Here is a 19,995-nt window from a genome sequence, read left to right on the forward strand (position 1 = left end):
AAAGGAGTAGAAGCAAGTATGCTGTGAAAATGAAAACTACAGTGGTTAGTCTTAACTTTGGGCTTTTTTCTTTTCTTTCCTTCTCCGCCTTTACAGTCTCAAGCTATGTGTAATGTAAGTGGAGCTGGTGAGTCACCACCTTCTAGAAACAACCAGTGCGGTGAGTCATTTCTCTGGGGCTGTAGTATCTGGCATTCCACTCTCCCGAACCATTTAACCCGTGACTATCTCTTAGCTGGCCTCGGGAACCTGTTCTCTGTGTCCTTGCATTCCCATAGATTTCCTGGACATGATTTCATGGGGAAAGGGATCCCGAAGATGACTCACAGTAATATTCCTCGTTGATCAGTGACTGTTTCCTTTTGAAGTTTGGGGAGTTCCACTTGCCTTTAGAGCTACAGCAGGAATTAATTTTTCTTTTTTTTTGGGGTGGGGGGAGGATGTTCTTTTAACTTTTTTTCTCCTCAATTCTATCAAAAGTACACCACTAATTGTTGCTATTATAAATTTACCAGTACATCATAGATCTAATGTATGTTGGCATTCAGGCAGAGCAGGTAAAGTTGTAGTGTGTAGTGCCACAAGCTCGATGCTCCATTAACAAACAAGTTCTCTTCTGTTGACCATGGAAGGTAGTGGAAGTTGACCCAAATCCCTCAGAGTTCTGCATCCACGCCTAGTTCTTGGCCTCAGACAGGTGCAGTTCCAGCTGCCATGGCCAGCTAGAGAGTGAACCAGCTGGTGGAGGGGCTCTCTCTCTCTCTCTGTAAGTCTAAATTTCAAATGGTTAAATAACAACATAAATACAGTGTTAGAGAAAGCTAGTTTATATCTCCCAAGATCACTTTTCAAGAACTATCAAATTAATTAGTAGGTAATTAACTAACTTGTATTTTTAACAAATACGTATGATTGGTACCAAAAATTTTGATTGGTGATTTCTCAGAATTTCAGATTAGAAGTCCAAACCCTTCTAGAATTCACGCACTTGCTTGAAATTGCACTGATGTTTTAGAATCTTATAAATACTGCTAATGTTAAGAATGGCCTGTCGTTGGTTTTTCTAACACTGCCATACGTAATTACCTGAAAAGCATATGACAGAAGAGGGAAAAGAAAATTCACTAACATTCATTGTGAACTGAATTAGGATGTAAGGGATCAGGGATTTTAGGAAGACTAAAATGAATAGTTTTTGAGATTATCAGGTGTTAATTTTCTTAGGGCACCTGTTCCAAAATGGTTGCTACTGCATTAATCCTTTCAATTTGCAGTTATAATTCCTTGTTTTATTTTTCATCGAGGACACCGTGTATCTTTTTGTGTTTAAATGTATGGGCAACTGATTCAGTTAAAAAGAATGATTATAGATAGATCTTCTTCCAACACCAGTGGCTTTATTGAATGTCACAATGATCAAAAATTTACATTAGCTTTGTTCAAAAGTTGGACCCATTCAGGAGTTTTATTTCATTCCTGTTTGTTACATCTACCAGCTGCACATTGGCACAAAAATACTTCTATATACAAGATATGGAAAATTTCAGTGAAATATAAATAAAAATTATTCAGCACTGCATAATGTAAAATCTACAATATATATATACACTGCTTCTTGTCACGAGTATTCAAATAGAGAGAATCTGGGTCATAGTATCCTTACAAACATACTAACACTCATAAGTATGATTCTGAGTTTGTATTCAAATGTGAAAGTTTTGTTTGCTTTTTTTTTGTCAGTGCATTTTTCATTCTATAATCTGCTTAATTACAGCAGAGTTGCCAGTGTGCCAATCATTGGCCTAGGATTGGGCACATCATACAGTATACTTGAAAACCTACCACACTCTGTTTCTTCAGAGGAAAAACATCACTAAGATCAGAAGGGGTAAAACATGTTCCTTTCGTTTCTTCCCCCTTGTGCTGTCAGCTGAGTTGGTTTAGTGAGTGGTTTTGCAAGACTCGTTTCACTCTGGTTTTGGGCAAAGCTCTGTGCCTCTTACTTCAAACAAAGGCAGCCAATGACTAACGTCTGGTTGCTAGGTGTGGCCTCCATTCAAATCTATAAAATCAGAAGTCCAAGGCACCACTTCTGCACTGAACACTCCGACAAGAATCTCTCCTGTAGTTCTTTGAAAGAAGTTTGAGAAAAAGGTACGTCTCTGTTTTCCATTTAGTCAGCTTTTGGTTTGCTTAGAAAACTTTTATCACAATGTGAAATGTTACTGTTTCTCTGGGATTCCTGACCACTTGCACTTCATGGGTTAGAGAAACTTTTCTGTAAAATTCCACCGGATAGTTATGTACAACAAATCTGAAATGGTTGAGTTTTGCTTTACTTAGTTAAAAAGTTACTTAGTTAAGTGCTTTGCTTAGTTAAAAGTCTTAAAATGTAGTTTGCTGAATACTGTCTCCTAGGACTGCTGAGTTACGATGGGAAAGAAAGAATCTGGTTTTCCCTCTGGTAGCATTCAAAGAATGTGTTTTTTTCTTTTCCTCCTCGAAGGAATGTGAGATTCCAAGAGCCATGTATGCGCTTCAACAGGAAAATTCATATAGGCAGTGGGTGTTTACCGGGTAGATGAACAGACGGAGCTGCAGGCAATAGGTTCAATATAGTAGGCCTTTCATAATGGATTTCAATCCTTTTGAAGGAAAACTAAATACATTCAGATCTTAGAGAACTATTCATCTCTTATAATTAACGTTTGGAAATTAATGTTATGTTTCCTCGCGCAGTTTACAATAAGAAGGTCTGCTACATTTAAACAGGGTGTGGCCACATTCTTTCCCCTGTAATCTCTGTGTCATAGACAGGCTTTTCAAGGACTGGTTTGCAAACCTAAGGGGAAGAGGAAGTATTTCCTGGGTGGTGGCCCATACGTTATTCCATAGGAATGCCATGGAAGCTCTTGAAAAACTTTTCTTCTTATCAACATCTTGATTCAGAATAAGCTTATGACCATGACACTCCTTGCAAAAACACAAAGCAAATATATAGATTTTTTTTTTTTTTAACTGGTGTTGGCTGTATTTGCAGCAGGGAGCAGTTGTGAGTCATAACCACAGCTCTAGCTGTTTTCCTCGTCAATGTTCCATCAAGGATTTTCCTCCTAATTTGTTTCAAATGCTCAAAGTCCTGGTCCCTTAATTTAGATGTTGACGAAGAACAATGTCATTTTTCTTGCCTTGTTTATGCCTAAAAATTGTGTATAATGCATGAGAAATTCATGCTCCCCTCTGTCTACAGGAATTTATTTTGGTACTTGCTGGGGAAGGCATATTGCAAATGATTCCCATGTGGCAAAATGCTGCTTTCATAATCCTGAAATAGCCTTTTCCCCACAAGTTACATGTCCACCCTAGCCCCAGGCTCCCTGCGTCTGGAAGATATCAAGTATCTCCTGATATTGACGAAAATAACGTTAAAGTGTTTCACGTTTATTACATACTTGGTCAGTGAAGAAGTGTGCAAAAGGTGATTTCTGACTTGATGTAAGCTCCTTGGGCTGGCTATTCTTAGTTGTCTCTATGCCGATTCATTGATGCCTAATATTAAAAAATGCCAACTTAACTGGAGATGTGTTGTTTTTCAGCCATCAACATAAACACTTCTTTGAAGTAGATTCTTTCATTTCCCTTTAAAATTGGACAGGTTTTCTTTTTTTTTTTTTTTCACACTAGGTTTTCAGGAGACTATTCTGTTGGCTTAGAACAGACAATTATTTATTTCAAATGGCTTCCAATGAAGTGAAAATTCAATTTGATCTCAGTGTTTTGCATCAGCTAACTAGAAGAAGATACTGACCATTCATACACAGGCTGACCTGTGTGGAAACAATGGACCCCATTTCTGCTAGTTCATGACAGTTTATGAATATATACTGCCTGCCAATCTCAGGTTACCTATGATTCCATGTGCAGCTTTGTAATAATAGGCATGTTGTATATCTCTATGTCTAAAGAGAATCTTGGTTTTTTTTTTCCATCTTTCTCAGCCCTCTAAGGGGTGCAGAGATTCTGTGGCAGGGGGATCTGAGTCTTGTGACTCATCACACCTGCCCGATGATAGGCGAGAACCATTATGCTGCGAATCAACAGCTTCATCATCATCACCCCCATTTTCTGTTTGGGTAAATAAGGTGTCATTTTGGGCACTCTTCCAGCTACTAGTGGCAGTAATCAAGACCTATACCCCTGACTTCTAATTCCCTAGTGTTATCTATCTTTTAAGTTCGTCATCAAAGAGATCACGACAACATCAATGTTATTTTTAATAACTCATCCTTGCAAATCTAATTCATTAGCAAGCAACCCATGGGGACTATGTCAGGCTTCACCCCAGCCCTAGGATGTTTATTTTTAAATGCTTTACCTTACACAAGATTTTTTCCATGAATAGGTGTTTTGCAAGCTCCTCCCACACCAACCATTGGAAGAGAAGGCAATTAGCCTATATAATGGCATGACTTTGAAGAACCAATTTATGAAAAGTAGACTTAAGGATGTTTTGCCTCCAGGCTTTCAAATAGGATGGTTTGCTCACCTGGGATATAATTTCCTCCTCCACACCCACTTCCCCTTTTCCTCACTGTTATTTTGAGTGAAGACTTAGCATACAAGACTCACCACTTTCACCTTTGGGTGTTTGGAGCTAGATCGAGGGCCTTCCCTGTTCTCTCAAAACATCTTGTTTTACCCTTCTGTTGGCATCACTATTGCATATTTTCATTTCTAATATTTATATCCTCCAACAAAATTCTATGGTGGCAATGCTAATATACCAATATTCCTTAACTATGGAGTTATGTCCAGATATGTGCATTGTAACATTTAAAAGGGCATTAAATCTGCAATGCTCCTAACCTACAAAACACCCAGCTTAGCGTAACCCACCTTCATCGCAGTCAGAGCACATCAGAACACAATGAGATCATGTCATCTAACATGAAGTCCATTTTCTAATAAATCCTGGTGATACACACAGTGCAATGCACTGGATGTTTCCCTGATGGTTGGGACTGTCAGTGAGAGTGTGTCCTACTGCGTATCACCAAGCTGGACGAAGATCAAGTCCACTCGTCCAGCGCATTGCCTATAGAAGGAGTGTAGGTTTGCACTCTTGTGCACTTGAAAAATTCCTTAGAGGGATCATGTTAAATCAGAGATATTCTTTATTTGTTGTTTTGAAATTCCAATCCCTGAAAAGTGTCTGATATGTAATACATTGATAAGTAACATTAAATGGATACATGATATTTCATTGTTAACATTTTAGGAAATGGATCTACAATAAATTAAACGCCTCCTATGCACAATTCTAGTATATAGAAGTAAGAACTGAAGCATTCTGGGACTTGCTTTGAGTCTCTTCACATTGCCAGCTGACCTCAACAAAACATTTTAACATCTCCAGAGGTTGTAAAACAGGAACATAAGAACAAATTGCATCCAAAGTCCATGGCATCTCTGAAGTGCCAGTCTTAAATTTCACCTCCAGTAGAAGGAAGTGAAGAAAATTAGCCCTATGAGGAAGGGGCTCTACAAGTGGAATCTGTTCTAAATATTATAATGAAAAGCTCAACAACAGAATAACCTTCTGTACTTTATAATGGTATTCTGATTTTCATGTCAACTTTATCCCGGAGGCCAAATGGATTAACAGTGCAATTTGGCGAGCTTATGATTTGATGGGGTGTTTTTGAGACGGGTCCTGCCATGCTCCTGTGTCTTCTACCTTCTGGAAAGCTCATGGACCTCATTTAACTGACTCCAGTCCCCGTTTTCCTCCCACTGCTTTCCCGAAGAAGCCTGTGTTCAGGCTATCTGTCATTTGCACACCCGTTTGTTCAGCTCATCCAGATACTAAAATACAGAAACTCAGCTATAAATCACCAAACTTCCGGAGACACCCTCTTGTGTCAAATAAACGGCTCAGTCCAATTAGTTTTTTTTAACATGTTTGTGCTATATAATTCACAGAACATGTCATAATTTTCATAGACAGTCTTAGATTTTTGAAGAGAGCAATGCATTATGCAAATGCACTTTTTTAGTGAAATAAAGTTTTCCTAAAATAGTTTAACCTTATAAGATGTTCAATCATATCATTGACAGTATGCATATCGTCAGCCTTGTTCTCTCTGAAGGTTGTTTTGCTAGCTGAAAAGAATGGAATTATTGAACCTATTTTTAAGTGATGGGACAGTACTTTAAATAACTAATCTTATTACTTATTTTGAGATTATATGTATTAAAGGACTGAATAAATGAGAAAAATGGAAACTTCCCATACTAGAAACTGCCAGAAGTTGCTATCAAGTTTTGGGTGCTATCCCAGCGATTGGAGTCTGGAACTCCCTGTGGCAACAGCAACTGTACTGCATTAGACAGTAACAGGAACTAAAAACTTGCACAAAATTGTGCAATTAGACATTACCTTAGGAAGCACTTTAAATGTATTAAATGAGAACTCTGCAAATGGAAACACAATATACTTTCTTTTCCCACATGACAGAACAGTCATTTAAACAATCCCCATGCTAATTAAGAAGTACTGACTTTTGCCTTGGATAATCTTTTTCTCACCTGCTCATTTTCGTGACCTGTTACTATGCTGTTGTTTTGGAGCAAGTGCAGATTGAAGCTCTTGGTCTGTTCATGATAGGAAGCAATGCTTTGTAAATTTTACTCTTTGTGAATTATTTAGTGTCTTAAAACTGCCAAGATTAGCTTTCCAACCTCGCTCACTGTGTATGTAATAGGTATCTAAGGAGAACAAAAAGGGACAGAACAAGATCTAGAAGACAGTGTCCTAAAAACACAGTCTCAGATCAAGAAAATCATTGGAGGAAGGGGAACAGAGAACACATTAATTTTTAATGCACTTCTGCCTTTAAAAAAAATGCATGTTTCATTACCTAAAAACATTGCCTAACTGTAACACCCGTTTTAGACACTTCCTTTAGGTTAGTTTGTCAGAAGGCCAGGCATGTTGCAACTTCACCCCAGTGTTTCCTGTTAGAACAAAATCCCTGTGTAAAGTAATTACTTTCTGTTCAGTTTTTTTGTTGGTGGTGTTGGTAGTGTTTACACATGTGCTGGGTTGTAAAACATGCAAGACCAGATTGGGAGGACTAGATGTAACTATAGCAATCACTCCAAATGCTGAAATAACCTTAAACCAGGGAAGGGCAGAGAATTCTGAATTATTTGGAAGAAGTAAGCGGACTGAGTTTTGAATTTGACGGCTCTGTTCCTGTGGCACGGGCTATTTCACTTTATAATGTAATGTTATGCCTTCACTCCAGACATTCTTTTGTCTGGACCTTTTGGATTCCCACATAGAATTTCAAGTGGCCTACTAAATGGTCTCTAATCTCCTCTCTTGCCTGTCTCTTAGTCATGCTCAAGGTGATGGGGTGAAAGGTGTTTCTGAAACATAAATGGAACTGCATTACTTTCTTTCTAATAACCCATTAATATTTTCTCAAGACATACATTGACACATCTTTGTTCCAGTTTCTGCCAACATTTCTTGCTCTGCCATACTTTATTCAGCTTTCCTGATGCAAGCTTCTCTCTGCTTTTTCTGTCTGGTTAATCCTGACTGCTTTCAATGGAGGCTCACTCAGTCCAAGAGATTGGCTTAGCTTTGTGTTTTCCCATGAAGAAGACAACCAATTCTAGGCTCCTTGGAGAAAAAAGTGGCATTCCAGTGTTTCTGTACTCCAAGCACTTGGCCTCCACTGGGGCTGTCCACTCTGAGAATGATGGAGTACCACTTCACTGCTTAGCCAACCTGCTTACTTACACTGGAGCAGTCCTCTGCCCCTTTAAGGTTGGGACTCATAGCCCAAGAAAGAGCTCACTTTCTGAATGGAGGCGTTGGGTGTTTTGGTAAGGGTAACACTGCCTCCCAGCCTTTCCTTACAAAAAAAAAAATCATAGACCTTGTATTTTATTATGCTCCTAAAGGTAACACTGTCAAGAAAGCCACAAAGCTACCCCACCATGCTGTGTCTCACGTATGTAACATTTGTTTTTAGATGGTCTCATTTTGTGAAAGCATCTACCCATTTGTTTTTTCAGACTTCTTTAAAAATGGCAATGGTAAGAGAATTCCTCAAGCAGTCCTGGTATATTGAGAATGAAGAGCAGGACTATATTGTAAGTAGAATAAGAAAAAATTATATAGGGATAACATTGAAATACAAACGAACATTCGTGCATGGATATGAATTTATTTCTCACCCATAGAATGCTGTGAAAGCAAGCAAAGGTGGCCATGGATCAGCGGTGAGCCCCTATCCCACATTCAACCCGTCTTCAGATGTTGCTGCCTTGCACCAAGCCATAATGGCTAAAGGTAATTGTGTTTCTCGGCACAGTCCCCTCCTGGCCAACTCAGGATGACTCTTTGAACAACTTTTTAAACCAGAAATGTGCAGTGGAAACAGTCTGCTTCATTTGGGAGAGAAAAAATAGTTGGTCATCAAATGAAGTTGTCATTTCCTTCTTAGTTTTTGGCGAATTTTGGCCAAATTGGTGAAATCCCAACTGCTGACACTCAGCATTGGCATCAGCACCTCTGTTCACACTTAGGATTTGAACTAGAAACAAACTCAACACTAAGGTGCAGAAACCAATAACTGGGTCTTCTCATCCAAGTGATTACAAAGTCATGCTCGGTGCTTGCTTTTGTAAATAGCATCACATCTATTCCCTAGCCTGAGCGAGTTTCTAAATTTATTAAGATCTTCACTTGCAGTGCGTGTGTAGAAAATGAATCATTTTATGTCAATTGTTGATGATGAGGATATTATTTTAAAAGATTTATTCATTTTTATTGGAAAGTTAGATATACAGAGAGGAGGAGAGACAGAAGAAAATCTCTCTGTTGATTCACTTCCCAAGTGACCACAATGGCCACAGCTGCACCAATCCGAAGCAGGGAGTCTGGAGCCTCTTCTGGGTTTTCCATGCAGGTGCAGGGGCCAAGGCGTTGGGCCGTCCTCGACTGCTTTCCCAGGCCACAGGCAGGGAGCTGGATGGGAAGTGGGGCTGCCAGGATTAGAGCCAGCACCCATATGGGATCCTGGCACTTGCAAGGCGAGGACTTTAGCTGCTTGGCCTGAAAACATTGATTTTAAAGTCGAGTGCTTCTTTGTTTTCAGGTGTGGATGAAGCCACCATTATTGACATTCTGACTAAGAGAAACAACGCACAGCGCCAGCAGATCAAGGCAGCGTACCTCCAGGAAAAGGGCAAGGTAGGCTGCTTGTACATGTAGGTACCAGCCCTCGTCTTCAGGATGCAACAAGAATCCCAAAGCAGAGAGACCCAGCCCTTAGAATTAAAGCCAATTTTTCTGTTATACCCAAGAGTGAGCTTGTAGTATTTATCCAATGGGCTGTACTACATCAATTCCAGTTATTCTATTGGTTTCATACATTGTTTTTCTTAGTATAAAGTCTTTTCTGTGTTATTCTGTATTAGAGAAAGCTTTTAATTTGGACATAACAAGCATCAATATAACTGTATTTTGTAACTATATTTTGATTGAAATGAGCTTTCTATTCAAATTTGAAAGCATTTCCCCAATTACTTAAGTGCAGATTTTGTATATGGTTATGCATGTAAGTAAGCTTTCTCTCTTTGATACCAAATATAGGCTAGTTTGAGAGCACTGCAGTTAGAAATGGCTATAGTGTCAATGTGTGATCATAGTGGTTTTTGGATAGTGGAAACCTCAAAAGTTGGGAAATCTATTGCTATCTTAGGTTCGTGGAATTCTTACTGAATTTCATTTTTGCTAAACACCCAACTTCCCATGTTTAATGCTTTGTGATTTCTTACATATATTAATAATCGACGAGTCTGTCCTTTAGGGTGTTAACAATCAATCAATGCATTTCCTTCTGATATCTCTAGATTAATAGATAACATTCCTAAGTATCTGCTCTTCTTTGGTGTGATGAAATGGGGTAACTGCAATGGATGGTTGGAGTTAGAGATCGGTAGTAAGAACTCCTAAAGACCAGGCGGTACCACATGGTTGTATCACCTAGCACAGAACTTACAAAAGGGTCTGAATTTAATCTTTTTTTAATAGCCTCTGGATGAAACACTGAAGAAAGCCCTTATCGGTCACCTCGAGGAAGTTGTGTTGGCGCTTCTGAAAACCCCAGCCCAGTTTGATGCTGAGGAACTGCGTGCTGCCATGAAGGTAAATCATGTGATTTCAACAAAAAGGCTTCCGTAGGAGAATGTATGTGTTAAGTTTGCTTGCCCTTCTTATTGCATTTGCAATATCTAACACAATGACTATCAACAGATGGATTTTCACTCAATGAATCAATCAGCAATCTCAAAAATTCTACATCAATGGGAAAAAATAGCAATAGTATATCCTTCAAAATGACAGTAATGAGTCAAATACCTGCTTTTCAACAATTGAAAATGATCAGTTGAAGCAGGGCAAGGCATAGCAAAAGAGAGGTCTCTTACCTTTTAGTTCACTCCCTAGTGGTCCACAATCACTGTGAATGGCGGGGCCTGGCTGAAGCCACGTGCCAGGAAATTAATCTGGTATCCCGTGAGCATGTCAGGGACCCAACTTGTTGGGCTATCAACTACTGCTTCGCATATCATACATTAGTAGCAGGAAGCTGGAACTGAGAACCGAGCTGACTCTAAAGCAAGCGTTCTAAGGTGGGATGTGGGTATGTCAGGAGTAACCTACCTATTGTACCCTAACGTCCATCCTGCAGGATCTGCATTTTTTATGCCTTTACCCCAAACACAAACAGTAGTTTACTGTAATTTTTGAACATTGCATGTGAAACTTGCTGTACGATATATTCAGTAAATTTTGGAAGATAATTGTAATTAAATGGAGATTTTTCTATAATTTCTTTTCTTTTTTATTTTCAATCAGGGTCTTGGAACCGATGAAGACACTCTAATTGAAATTTTGGCATCAAGAAATAACAAAGAAATTAGAGAAATTAACAGAGTCTACAGAGAAGGTAATGCCCAGCCGTCTAATTATTCTAGTTAGAAAGGACATCTGAAACTGTTTCTTCAAGTTCAATATTGTTGTAACTATGGGGTATTTAGGAACTGAGCATAGTAAAGTATGTTGTTGTGTTTTGTTAAATGAACACACTGTCACCAGTCAGTGTTCAGGCTGGTAGGTGCTGAGAAGGGAATCAGAGTTCCCAGCTTGCCCCTTCATTGATAGCCATTCTCTAGGACACACAGTTATATATTGCACATTGTTAAAATGAAAACCTTTATTCAGAGCATTGACTTTAAAGAATTTTCTAGAACTGCATTCAGTTATTCTGAGATTATTTCATCAAGATACTCTGCTGTCTTCTTAAAAATACATGTCAGCAATAAGAACCTCCAGATAAAATCTCCTCCACTTATCTTTGGAAAGTTAAAAAAAAGTAAGCAAAAAATAGGTGTTTGCCGTTCTGCGTTGGAAATACTGCTTTTTCTGTAATGAATTTGAATGACCGACTTGCTCTGACCTCCAGTTAGATCTGTGGGGATGCGAACTCACCATCCACTTTATCTACTCAAGCAGTTTCTCACGCAGTAACAAGAAGCTAGACGTGGTGGAAGGGTGAGGACTTGAATTCAGTTAGTCTCACAAGGAAGGACGGTATCTTATCTATGAATCAAAACACCAGTTCCTAGTATCTTGAGGGTTATTAGACAGAAAGATCATTTTAAATATTTTGAAAGTTGTTCCATGAACATTATGAATATGTCAGATGTTATTGTACTATGACTGTTACTCATTGGTAGCTTGCTGTAAAATCTGTTTTTCTCATTTTTCAGAACTGAAGAGAGATTTGGCCAAAGACATTGCCTCAGACACATCTGGAGATTTTCAGAAAGCTTTATTGTCCCTTGCCAAGGTAGTCCTCAAATTCTTGAGGAAATCTTTAGTCTCCTCTCCTTTAATTAAAAACAAACTATAGAAATGTTCCCTAAAAGTATAACAAAATCTCAAATGAGTCTAAGATTAATTTAGTTTTTAATTCCTTGTAAGTTTAACATTATTTTTAATTGAATATTCATAATTTCAGCTAACAATGTGATATATATATTATTATATGCAAATAATGGGAGATTGACTATACCAATCAGAATATCATATTCAGCATCTCACTTATTTCCAAATTTTATGAGACATCTGAAATTTACTCATAATTACTTTGAAATACTCACTGCTTCGTTATTGATTTGAGTCACCTTGCAGTGCAACAGATCTCAAACCGTTTTTTCTCCTGTCATTGAAAAGTGTATATGCATTGATCTGAAGCGCTGTTTGCCCCGTTTCCTGCCGCGGTGAACAACAGTTGACTCAGTACTTCTGCGAGTGCATCCTTGTTAGGTTCAGCACCTACGTCCGGCATCTGTTGTTCTGCGACGGGCTCATTTCTGCCAGCATCTTTTCTCCCAGGTTCACCCGGTGACAAGATTCTGTTCTGCTTGTCTTTTCCTCCAATAGTATTGTTTATTAATGGATATTTTTCAGGGGGACCGATCTGAGGATTGTGGCGTGAACGAGGACTTGGCTGATACGGATGCCAGGGTAAGCAAGTGCTCAGAAAACACTTTGTGATGTCAATGTTTCTTTTATTTGTGGTCATCACTCGATGCTGTGAATATGATCTTCTGAGACTTCAATGTCACCTCAACGTTCATTCCCTAAGTGAGGCACATCTTGAAAGGCAGTAACAATTTGATCTGTCATCCTGGGAACTGTTCTGCTGAGAAAACTCAAGTTTTTAATTTGGTCACGTGTTGGAAATGACATGGAAGAAATAAACACACCTCACCTACTATTAACCACATCCATTCACCTGTTGGCAGTTAACTTGGCAGTATTAGCAAGATGATCATATTCCCAGGCCTAGAAATCTTACCTTTTCGAGAAAACATACAACCATTATCTACATTATGCTTTTTTCATAGAATTAATTTCTTTATGCTGATTCATCACAATGAATATTTAGATAATTGCTGAATTATTGATTTGTAAGTATCGCTTATTGCTAATTATTCTGAATGGTAAAAAGCGAAAGGAAAAAAAAAATAGAAACCCCTAAAAAGGAGTTCCCGGGAAGTATCCTGGTGTGGTGGCATGTGATTTGAAAGCAAGGTAATTGTGATTCCTCCTAACGAAGCAGGAGGGGTAAAGTCTCATTAGTCTTCATCTCCACAGTGCTGTCCCCGTAGGTTGCCTTGCACATACTAGGCGGCTTTAGCCTTTTGTTTAATAAATGTATAAATATCAGGTCAGTTGGCTTGAAACTTGCAAAGTAACTTTGTTGTGGCCAGCAGAAGACTGAACCATTTTAGTATTAAACTGTGGGAACAAACACAAGAATTCACATTTGCATGATTGCTCACGATAAAGCAGTCATATTTGCTTATGACATTCTGAATTTGCTTTCCGATTGAAATCATCAGGGGTCTTAGTTGTATTTTTTATAGGCTTTATGGATTGATGTGACCCAGGTCGATGATGTTAATTAACATTTCAAATTAATAGAGAATGTTTGCGACAATAGATCAGACATTATCTTTTTTATGTATAAAAGGGAGAAGTCAGTATTTTTCTAAATACGTGTGTTTAAAATTAAAGATCATTGAATCCAGAATCTAAATCTGAATCCAGAAATGCTTTCATCAAAATATTTAAATAATAGTTGAATTGTTCTGAAGGTATTGTTTTCCATTGATTACTCTGAGCAGAGAAAAAAAAAAGCTCTTTGGTTAGAGTGCCCTGTAGTTATCCTGATGTGGAATGTAACTCAACAAACATGTATTCTGCTCACCTCTATTCAGTTCCTAGTGTTTAAAAAGCCTCTTGAGAGATACCACGGAAGCTACTTGAAGAATTGAGAAAATAAGGATGCCAGCTTTAAGGAGCGTTCAGTCGTAGTCCTGCTGCTTTGATGTAGTCTGCCCGAAGCCACTACCTAACAAAACCTTGAGGAAATCTAAGCTCCTGGAGCACGGTCATGCTTATTTTTGTGTTTCTTCCTAGGCCTTGTATGAGGCAGGAGAAAGACGGAAGGGCACAGATGTGAACGTGTTCAATACCATCCTCACCACCAGGAGCTATCCCCATCTTCGCAGAGGTAATAAAACAAACAACAAACAAAACAACACTAAAAACCTTCCTATGAAAGATGCAAATAATAAACACGGAACTCCGTGACACTCCTGTAACACATGAGGGTCCTGCTCCTGACCACTGGTGTTGTCTGACCGCATGTCTGACATTGCGTAACCACCATCTGCTAGGATGGCAAACATTCTTTGTGTCATTTCATTGTTTGCCTCACCAAAGATTTAACATAGATGTGATACTGTACATTTGTAATGTACAGTAGAGTAAATGGAATTAGGACGAAGAGAAAAACTTACCAAAGTTTGATGAAAAAAAAAATTAAGTGCTCCAGCAAAACAAACAAAAAAGTGAAAGCAAAAAACAAATTCTGGACTTTGAACACATGATTTAACCGTGAACCTTTTGAAAGTAAAGCAAAGAGGAAATCATGATACTTACTTAAATTTTGTTATGTTATAGCATCACACTTACTTCTAATGGTAAACTTAACAGAAATTTATTGCATAGCTTTTTATAAAAGGGAACATCCATTTGCTGCGGCACTTGGCAATAACTGACCCTTCTAATCACTCTCCACAGTGATAGACATTTCTTTAACACATGCAGGAGCATCGAGTGTCCATGTGAGTCACATTCCTAGGAGAAGAAAAAGTGTTCATATTGTGATACATTCTATAAATAAAAGTGTGAATGACACTTGATTGTCCCCAAGGAATTTGCTGAATCATTTGCCGTGGTTTTATAAAGTTTGCTGAAGAATCAGTGTGTTGTGCATTTCTTAATTGAAATGTAATATTCAGTGTTTCAGAGATACGGCAAGTACAGCCAACATGACATGAACAAAGTTCTGGACCTGGAGTTGAAAGGCGACATTGAGAAATGCCTCACAGCCATCGGTACGTAGTGCTGGCAGCTGGAGGGTCTTTCTGTGACCTTCGCAAGAACAGCGCACAGTGCTGTTTCCTTCTTAGAGCTGTGGAGAGGAGGTCAATTGTGCTTTTTGAGCACCTGCGAATGCCAACCAACATACCATGGCTGAGCACGGAGGAAATCCAGAGTAGTCATGAAGAGCTTGGCCTTTGGGTTTTAAAAAATGCGCATTCAAAATCTCGATCTTGGGCAACTCCAGGACAGTCTGACTCAACACTGGGCTGACCTTGGAATGAAAGCGTGGGTCCTTTGTTTTCATGAGGGGCTTCTTGGGCATGACCGTGAATGTGAATCCCCAAGGAATTTTACCAAAATGCGAACTCCGATTGAGTAGCTCTGGGAGGGGCTTGGGTTCTGTGATTCTTACAAGTACCCAGATGATACCAATGTTGTTGGTACCCGGATCCCAATAGAAAGATAACATAAATTGCTGGCATTTTATTTGAATGCTGTCATATTTAATGCTGTTTTATCCAGATTATGTGTTAATGAAAGTGATACTGTTGTAACATAAAGAAAGAACTGATTTATTTGTAAGGTCTTGCAACCTACCGGTGCCCCTATGGTAAATAATACATTCAAAACAACAATAACTATTGAACTGGTTGTTGGTGAAGATTTAATGTTATAGGAAAGGATGAGAGATGTCAGGGAAAAGGATACTCAAAACCACAAACGGGGATAATAAAGACTTTCTTCTGAGTCCAGTGGTCCATGTTGTGAGTGAGGAGTGGAGGAACAGAGGTTGATGAATCCTTGTATGTCATGGTTCATTCATACACAAATTTCTTCTGTGTTGAGTATGTTAACCGAAATTTGCCTCCCTTACAGTGAAGTGTGCCACAAGCAAACCAGCCTTCTTTGCTGAGAAACTTTACGATGCCATGAAGGTACCATTTTACTTGTATACTTCACTTGGGAGAAAAATATTTTATGTACAAAAATGGCTCTATTGTTTGAAAATCACGCATGTAACATGTTCTCACCAAACAGAATCATGGTCTAAGTGGATTCAATATAAGCTAATATATCACCTTACTAGAATAAAATTTTGCTAGAGTTGGCACTTTTTTTGTTAAATATTGATTTATTTTACTTGAAAATCAGAGTTACATAGAGGGAGAGGAAGAGACATGCAGGGAGATCTTAAATTTGCTAAGTAACTCCCTAAATGGTCACAGCTGGGATTGGTCCAAAGCTGGCAGACAAGAGCTTCTCCAAGCTCTCTCATGGACATGTGGAGGCCCAAGACCTTGGGTCATCCTCCACCGCCTTCTCAGGCCATTATTGGGGAGCAGCCGGCACACGAACAAGCACTCATATGCAATGCTGGGTCCACCGGCCTTTTAATGATACTGTCTTCCAGTTGCTTGAAGTGCCATCCCATAGTAACAGAACTGGAAGATGTTATTAGGATATATTTGAACTTCATGTTTCAACTGTTTCACTTTACTCTTTAGCTTGCACGGTAGGACACTAGGGTGTCAACCAACAAAAGTATGCAATCCTTTTTGGTTTTCTTTTGAAACTCCGTAAGAATGCTTTCAGAGAAGAGGAACGAAGAATGCCCCATCTGAGTCGTCCAGGAGTGTTAAGGCACTTCTATGTGTTGAAATCCTCACACTTGTTGGTGTCTCAAGTGGTAGTTGGTGGATAATTCGTACGTCTCCAATACTGCAAGAGAACAAAGAGGGACAGGAGCCCTGCCTTTGGAAACAACGTCATCTCCTAGTCAGTTAACCTGACTGAAACTTTGAGTAGGAACAAACAGCAAAGTTGGTCCACAGCATGAACATAATGTATACCCAAGCCTGAAGGCAAAAGGGAATATGACACTCCAAGGTAATAGATGCACTTAGGGTGACGGAACAGAGTGGAAAACACTGCAGAATTAGGCAGAATTGTTGAAATATTAGGTGCTTATCCTAAGAGCAGCAAAGCAACCCCTTGAGTGTCCTAAACCGTGAATTAGATCACCAGAGCTGCAAATTCAGAACTTACAGAAGTTATCAGTAAGTTACGAACTGGCTGATGGGAGACCAATAAGAGGATGTGAAAGTTCTCTGTAACTACTAGTAATGTAGAAGTTTCTTGTGAGTTCATTATTGTACACTGTGTGTGTGTTCATACACAGTTTTTATTTAAAATTATATGGAAGAGTGAAAAGGGTTTTACATGAAAATCCACATCCTTTTAAATTTTATTTTCGTATAAAGTGGACAAAGTTCGCATGCATTGTGATAGTTTTAAGATATTGGTGATATTTCCCACCCAATCCTCCAACCCGCACACTTTTCCCACTCACCCTCCCTCCGTATCCTTCCTGCCTTCTCTTTCTTTCTTCCTCCCTCCCCCCCATTATTTATTTATTTGTCTTTATTTCTCTCTTTCTCACTGGTTCTTGCAATAGCATTCTTGCATTTCTCGTCACAATCACAGGTTCATCACCCTAGTAGGTAAGCGAAAAAGAATAATAATTACAAAGACCCAAAAACCCTTTGCTGTCCTTCGGGAACATAAACAAAAGCTGTACCCCATAATCCCAGAATGTCTCTCTCACATCAATAGATTACATTTTGCACTCTGTTTATTAGCTATCATTCAAAAAATACGGGATGCTTCATGAGTTTGCACATCATGCTAGTCTGGGGGCCATACTCGTTTCTATATTGTTCAATTTTGTATATGCGCTGCCCAAATGACACAGAATCTACAGCCTTTAAGGAGAGGCACTTGCCGTAATTTTTTTTAACAGGGTGCTGGAACTCGCCATAAGACACTGATCAGAATCATGGTTTCGCGTTCTGAAGTTGACATGAATGACATCAAAGCCTACTACCAGAAGAAGTATGGCGTCTCTCTTTGCCAAGCCATCCTGGTAAGCTGCTGTTTTCCTAATGTCACCTCCACAAATTACAGTACCTTTTGAGATAGCTTCAAAGATATCCCATAATTTTGTAATATGTGGAGTATTTGAAATACGATGTTCAGGTTATTCATCAGAGTGTTGCAAATAAGAGAAAATGGACTTTGAACTTCCTAAAACATAGATACTTATTTTAATTCACTTGCCTAATTTTCTTGGATAACACAAATCTACCAATAAAAAGTGAGAATATTGTAGGATTGTAGTTTTATTTATGGTAACTGGATCAAATGTTTGCTCATGCATGAGCCGCTATTATTTATGCTATATTTATTCAATTCTGTGTGATTTTATGTGGCATTTTGAAAATTATTTGCTGGAACATAAAGCATGCTTACTTTAGGCCATTTTATAATGTGAATTTTAACTATTATTTTATATACAAGAATCCATAAATTTGCTATCTGCTCTCCACATAATTTAATTAAAGAAACATTTATTTTAATTATCACATAGAATCGATTTGCTAGAATCATATGCAGTTCCAACCTACAGCTATGTCTACAAATACAGTTATTATAGCAATATATAATTATATATAAATATATTGTGCTATATTATATATGCCATGTAGTATATAGTATAACATATATACTATATATAATGCAGTATAAAGTATATAATATATACTGTGTAATTATAGCAGTCATCTATCGGAATTCAGACTTACACATTCAGTATCCTCTATTTTTGACTCAACAGGATGAAACCAAAGGAGATTATGAAAAAATCCTGGTGGCTCTTTGTGGAGGAAATTAAGCCCTCCTGTGAAAGTCTGAAGCATTGTGTTGGAAGATTTTCCATCCACACCTTTGAATTCTCTAACGTAGGCTTACGCAGGAGCATTTCCTCAGCAGATAACGGTTGAATTGCCTGCTTTCTGCAAAACACATCCTAGAAGTCACATTTATCACAACTCTATGTAATAAGAATAAGCTTGTTTTTTTAAAGTTTACCCCAGATCATAAAACCTCATGAAGAAATTGTGCTGGTAACATTGGTGGAGAAAAATGTTTATGTAGCTTAAAATAAAATGTTACAAGACAATCGGTGTGTTATTGGTTCTTTTTAAGTTTTCATTCATGTAAACAGATTTTGTGCGTCTCATAGGGTTAGCTCTAAGAATGCAACCATGTTTCTGTCCCTCCTCCTCTCTCTCATTCAATCTTACTCCTTCTTTCTTTTTTCTCTATTTCTTATAAATATAACATTTCAATCCACTGTACTCACAGTCCTAATCCATCATAATATTCAACAAATAAAAAGTTGGACGACCACAGTTTCTGTGACATAAGGAAATAGAAACATCGATTCATTTATATTTAAAACCATCAATGTTGACCTGGTGTGGTAGGCTAGCGGATAAAGTCCTCACTTTGCAGGTACTGGGATCCCATATAGACATTGGTTCGTGTCCTGGTGGCCCCCCTTCCCATCCAGCTCCATGCTTGTGACTTGGGAAATCAGTTGAGGACGGCCCAAAGCTTTGGAATCCTGCACCCGAATGGGAGACCCAAAAGAGGCTCCGGGCTCCTGACTTTGGATTGGCTCAGCTCCAGCTGTTGCAGATGGAGTAAATCATCGGACAGAAGATCTGCCTCTCTGTCTCTCCTCTCTTTATTTCTGACTTTGCAATAAAAATAAAATAAATCTTAACATATATTTATATTTTACATAAATAAATATATATATATATATATATATTTTACCAATGTGGCTTTCATTTAGAGAGGTAATGCTTCATTAAACTAATTTGTTCAGTAGATTTCTCTTGAAGTCATTGAATTTTGTTCACTGTTGGTTCTTGATTTCCAGTTTTGATGAATTCAGTGGGAAAGAAAATCTATGGGATCCATTTATGTTCACTTGTTTAGTTTTTTCCCCATTTTCTGATTCTCCTATTCATGTAAGTGTTTCATGGATTTTTCCATCTACCCACACAAACCAAAACCCACCCAACACAGCTCATGGTTTACTC

At 38.4% G+C, this 19,995-nt stretch overlaps 1 protein-coding gene across 1 annotated transcript; it reads left to right on the forward strand.

The window, feature by feature from the left end:
* Nucleotides 1-2,079: 2,079 nt before the first annotated feature.
* Nucleotides 2,080-19,064, forward strand: ANXA1 (annexin A1). Its single transcript, XM_058657333.1, has 13 exons — nucleotides 2,080-2,153; nucleotides 8,090-8,169; nucleotides 8,260-8,368; nucleotides 9,177-9,271; nucleotides 10,115-10,228; nucleotides 10,940-11,030; nucleotides 11,854-11,933; nucleotides 12,557-12,613; nucleotides 14,075-14,168; nucleotides 14,962-15,057; nucleotides 15,923-15,981; nucleotides 17,847-17,969; nucleotides 18,720-19,064. Exons 2-13 carry the CDS (start codon nucleotides 8,104-8,106, stop codon nucleotides 18,774-18,776), a joined length of 1,041 nt encoding a protein of 346 aa, XP_058513316.1. The 5' UTR covers nucleotides 2,080-2,153; nucleotides 8,090-8,103; the 3' UTR covers nucleotides 18,777-19,064.
* Nucleotides 19,065-19,995: the final 931 nt, after the last annotated feature.

This window comes from Ochotona princeps, chromosome 31 (genome assembly GCF_030435755.1).
Source record: "Ochotona princeps isolate mOchPri1 chromosome 31, mOchPri1.hap1, whole genome shotgun sequence".
Classification (NCBI taxonomy): Eukaryota; Metazoa; Chordata; class Mammalia; order Lagomorpha; family Ochotonidae; genus Ochotona; species Ochotona princeps.

Coding starts and splice junctions, on each gene's coding strand:
- ANXA1 (XM_058657333.1), top strand. CDS start 8,104: ATGGCAATGGTAAGAGAATTCCTCAAGCAGTCCTGGTATATTGAGAAT. Junction 8,369..9,176: donor CCAAGCCATAATGGCTAAAG/GTAATTGTGTTT, acceptor CTTTGTTTTCAG/GTGTGGATGAAGCCACCATT. Junction 11,031..11,853: donor TAACAGAGTCTACAGAGAAG/GTAATGCCCAGC, acceptor CTCATTTTTCAG/AACTGAAGAGAGATTTGGCC.